Source organism: Chenopodium album, chromosome 20, assembly GCF_948465745.1.
Source record: "Chenopodium album chromosome 20, dcCheAlbu1.1, whole genome shotgun sequence".
Classification (NCBI taxonomy): domain Eukaryota; kingdom Viridiplantae; phylum Streptophyta; class Magnoliopsida; order Caryophyllales; family Amaranthaceae; genus Chenopodium; species Chenopodium album.
The window spans coordinates 14,323,126-14,328,430 of record NC_137853.1 but is presented as its reverse complement, the minus strand read 5'-3'; the positions used below and the strand labels follow the sequence as shown (position 1 = coordinate 14,328,430).

At 37.7% G+C, this 5,305-nt stretch overlaps 1 protein-coding gene across 1 annotated transcript; it reads right to left on the bottom strand.

Annotated features, from left to right (window-relative positions):
- Positions 1-1,863: 1,863 nt before the first annotated feature.
- Positions 1,864-3,039, bottom strand: LOC145596844 (uncharacterized). Its single transcript, XM_081653037.1, has one exon. It carries the CDS (start codon positions 3,037-3,039, stop codon positions 1,864-1,866), a length of 1,176 nt encoding a protein of 391 aa, XP_081509163.1.
- Positions 3,040-5,305: the final 2,266 nt, after the last annotated feature.

Sequence of the window (5,305 nt, the reverse complement as noted above, 5' to 3'; positions counted from 1 at the left end):
CTTCTTGCCCTTATTAGAAACTGATTATTTCCTAACTCAGTTTGTTATGTTAATTAATTATCTCACTTATCTACAACTTTAATCTAATGACTCCCACAAAAAAAAAAAAAAAAAAGATCTGGATCCCTTCTCTCTTCATTTCATTAATTCATCATTCATCTTCTCACCAACCTCGTCTACTCAACCTCCAACCACCTCCATTAATACGGCTATTGAAGGCTTTAAATCTGGAGAACGTTCCAGATCTCACTTCCCTCTCTCTTATCCTCTTCTAATCTAGGCTACCACACTCTCTCTCCTCTTTATTTTTCAAACCCTAATTCGTGAACTTGTTCTCTCTTGTCTTCCGATCTACTTCCTTCTCTGAAAAATCTACCAAAAATGAGTGCCCCAAATGAGAACAACCCAGATCTGGATGTTATTGCAACCTACAAATGTAACCGTCGTACCGGAAAAATGAGGTTGATCGGCAACAAAAAAGCAATGTACTTGGACATGAAACCGAGGTATGGTGGCGGTGCCAAGATTGCTCCTTTAGACTCCGATGACGAAGGTCAAGGGTCAAAAGGTGCAGATCTGGTTAAGAAGAGTGTCGGCTTGAAGGAGAAGGATGCTGAACCTTCGTTGTTTGTTGATAAGACTCACAACACCGACGCTACGGTGGCTGAGAAGGTCGAATGTGCTGAGAAAGTCGAAGTTTGTGTTGCTGAGAAGGTCGACGGGGTTGTTTCTGGCAAGAAAAGGGGTAGATCTGGCTCCCCTGGCGCCGAGGAAGATGATGTTGGGGGGGACTACAGCCCTTCCAACTAATGCTGTTCATAAATTCGCAGCGTAACCCTTTTCTGACCTTTAAATTCTTTGAATTACATGCTCTTTGTATTTTAGTTCCCCTGTTGTTCTAATCTGGCTTATATACAGTATCATTGTTGCTTGTTGTTGATGATTTGTGGGCTACTGTATGTTGTGATTTTCTGGGTATACTATGGATTAATGATTGTAATTGTTGCCTGTTTCGGTATATGTTGGCAGATTATGGTTTTCATTTGGTAATTGATGGCTGATATGATTTGTTGCCTGTAATTGATGATTTGTTGCCTGTTTCTGGTTATTGTTGATAATTCATTGGAAATTGATGGCTGATATGCTAGCTGTTGTTTGCAATTGTTGGCTTGTTCTGGGTTTTAGGGGTTCATTAGTGTCAATGGCTGTGGGAATTGTGAAATGATGAATGATGATGACCTTGTAGGCTGTGTTTGTGTGTGTTGGGCAGTCCCTTCAAGTATGAGTCCCTCAATGAGTGTTCTCAATGACTAATCTAAGAGAGAACAATGTCGTTGCCTAACTATGTGTGTCACTTCATGAGTCCCATTGATTTGAGTGTTCTTACCTGATGTATGAGTCCCCTAATGGAGTGTTTGTTTGGGTCACAAATTCACATGATGAAGGGACTCATTTCACACAACAAAATGTTTAGTCGGAATTGCTCCAACAACAGCAATTGTAAGTTGTTGTTGAGGGAACCAATTAGGCAATAATTATGATAAAAATTCCCTCTGATGGATTAAAAATTGTTCTGGTAACATGTGTATCACAATGGTAAACTTGATGTAATAACCTAATGTACATAAAACAGCCATAATTTATATCATTAAGTTCTTCAAAGGTTTCACATGATCAAAATAAGCTAGGTAAGACTACCTAACAAAATATGCTATGAAATTTAACAAAATACACATAACCAATTAGTGTCAAACAATGGTAAAACCAAAAACACAAAAGACAACCAACTATTTTACCATATGCTTCAATGTTCTTCATTGGTTATGTGTGGCAGTCTCATTGTCACTTTCTGTCTCCATGTCTTTAATCTGCATCAACCTGCATGCCTTCCTCCTCTTCAATGCCTTCACCTGTTGAAATGAACAAAGTGTTGAGGTAATCAACAGCTTGTTGTACCAAATTCTTGTCAACTTGTAGTTGTTCTGGTAACAACCCTAGTCTTTCCAGCCTTTTCTTCCCTTTGTGTGGGGGTGTGAAATTATTCCCCCCAAGATGTCTGAGGATTTCTTCCATGCAACATTGTAGAGTAATCCAAGTATGTTTGTTCAACACTGGGTTGAACATCCCATATGCCTCTTTCACCTTCTCAATGAGTTCCCCCAAATTCTTAGGAAATGATTGGTATTGTATGGATTGTATAACATTGAATAATCCTAAGTCAAGCACATTCAAGTCTGGTGACTGTGCTGGCTGGTAGATGAACTGAATATTAAACCCATCTGACTGACATGCAGCTAAGAATTCCTCATCCTTAGGAATTTGGTGGGGTCTGGCATTATCCCACTGAATGGTTATGTCCTTGGGCAGATGGGCAGGCCACTTCTCTTTGATTGCAGGAATGTAATTGTTGAGAAGCATTTCTCTGATTGCCTCTTTGTTTACATTTTGATTAGCTTTAATCTCCACAGCCCCAGCTTCTCTATTCTTGCTTTTTTTCTTTGCAATAGTCTCATATACAAATGGAAAAATACCATATTTTCCATCATGTAATACTTGTCCATGTATGTCAAAAATTGGCTTACCAATCATTGCCATGAACATCCCCTTAACCTTGAATCTTTTGGACTGTTGGCACCGATATGGATTTGGTTCATTAGGGAGCAAGTAAAACCTTCTTGTTTCCGGGTTCAAGTAGAACCACTTTTCATCTATGTGAATGTGTTGTTGCATATTCTCAAACTTTGGGTCAGCATTCTGTTCAGCAGGCAGTAGATAATTTAACACCCATTTGAGTCTTGCTATTTTGTGGTTGGATGTAAGAGCTGGGTGATTGGTAGCTGTATGTGTTCTCAGTCTACCTTTTTTCTTTAACTTGTGAATGGTAACGTGTGAAATATTGAGAGCAGCTCCATAGCTTCTTTCAGTTGTCCTTTTATACAAAGGGACTGATTGCAGAAACTCATCTGTATACTCACTTGGTTTTGGTCCAGTTCTGCCCAGCTTCTTGGATCTGACATCTATCACATTCCCTTCAGCCATTTGTCTTTTGATTTATTTGAAAAGCCTTTGTGTGGTTGATCTGTGAACATTAAACTTTCTTGCTTGCTGTGATAAAAACCCCCTAGGCAAATCCTCCCCATCTAACTTGTGTAGTATAGCATCTACAAGTTCTCTTTTTTGCTGGACAGTAAGTTGCTTCCTGCCTTTTTGTTGCTGTGGTGGTTCTTCATGAATCTGATTTTGGTTACTCTCCGTAGCTTCATCACTGCTGCTTGACTCAATGTCTTCCATATTAGCTTCATCATTTAACAATTGATCTAAGCTAAAAAAACCATCATCAAATAAATCTGACATTTTGTAAAATTCTGATTTGTTGTTGCTTACAGAGCTGAAGGTTGGTGATGAAGTAGGGGTTTTTTTTTGGAAGTGCTCAAGCGGAACCAGACTTACCTTAGAAGATGAAGGATGCTGCTACTAACCTAGCATTAGTTAATTTTAGAGAAGTAGCTAGGTGTTTGCTGTTGTCATGAAAACATGGTGTAATTTGATGAAGGAGATGACTATTGGTTTGTAAGAATATTTTGAACTGAAAATGCTGTCTGTAGGTTTATATAGTCTCTCTTGAATGAAAATTTCAAGTGGAGGGAAAAAGTTTCATGTGAAAAATGAAGTGTAGGAAAAAATGGATGAAATTTTAGATGGGAAATTTGAAACCACCAAAAATTTCAGTTTCTCTGTCCTCCTTTTAAAAATATCAGTTTCTCTCTCCTCCCTTTACATAATACGGGTCCCCTTTTCCCTCCCTTTTAGTAAACTAATCACATGCCCTTCTATCAATTAATCTCACTTAAACACTCCTTAAAAGTTTTGCCTAGGAGTCCGCGCATGTCCCTTTCGTTGCAAATAACTGTTAACGGAGGAAGTACTATATTCCATGGAAAAAAGTAGCCTTAATAAATATAGTGAGTTTTTCGTCAAAAAATAAATAAATATATATACAGAGTTGAATTTAAGCTAATGCATCGACCCGAATATGACCCGACTCGAAGTTGACCCAAAAATTGACCCGAAAATTGACCCGACCTGAACTGACCCGACCCAAACTTGAACTCGACCCGAAGTGGTGACCCGATACCAGACCCGACTCGATTATCAATCGACCCGAAATCAACCCGAAACACGAAATGACCCGACCCGACCCGAACTTGACCCAATAACCTTTTGACCCGAACCTGACCCGACCCGAAATGACCCGGCCCATATCCGACACAAATGACCCATTTGCCAGGTCTAGTTAATAGTACCACGTGTATAGTTATAGATAACTCTATAGTGGTCGTTTGAAATATGACTACCATAATATTTTAATAATTATATAGTTCGTAATTGACTTTCTAAATAATAAATTATATTACTTTATTTATTGTACAATTTTTTTTTTTTTTTTGAATGGAATAGGGAGGGGTGATTTCATTAAATAATAATATTCATTTACAATCATCCCTTAAGAGATTTAAATTCTCAATACAAGAATTAAATACCCCTAAACTAATGGCATCGCTTTGAACTGCTCCTGGATAGTTTTAGATGTTTTTGCATCGTTTTTGACGGAGCTCCATTGATGTATAGTCGCAAAAAAGATATAACTTGATTAATCATCAAGATCTGCAAATTTGCAAGACGAATCTTCTAAATCTTCACCCCTATACCAACAGAAGCACAATTCCACAAATTTACAAGACGAATCTTCTAAATTTGTATCCCTGCACTCACTAAAACCAAACAAACAAACAATACTAAACCCTACATGGAGGGACTGACAAAACCCTACATGGAGGGACTGACTATAATCACCATACTGATGGTGATCTTTATTGGCCAAAAACATCAAATTAAAGAAGAATTTAGGGCTTACCATCGATAAAAATCGATGGCAGCCCCTAAGTTTTAATATAGTGGCTAGGTTTGAAAATAGAGAACTAAGAAAATTTTAGGGTTTTTGAAGAGAGAGAGAAAAGAATAATAAATACCCTGTTTTTGTATAAAATATTATTATCAACATGTTATAATTTATCAAAATTTATGTAATTTTTATTCTTAATTTATAATTTCTACTGGAAGTGGAATCGGGACTCAAAATGGTAGCAGCTATGCACATTGAGAAGCTAGTAGTTCAGATGGATAATATAGAGGTTATATAAACGAAGGGTTGAGAGAGATTTAGAAGTGTCTCGCAGGGGTAGGTTGGTCATTTCATGCGGGATTTAAATTTTACCATTTTAGATTCAGTTGTACAAAATACACT

What these genes read in the sequence shown, in the direction of transcription:
- LOC145596844 (XM_081653037.1), bottom strand. Translation starts at nt 3,039, where the DNA reads ATGGCTGAAGGGAATGTGATAGATGTCAGATCCAAGAAGCTGGGCAGA.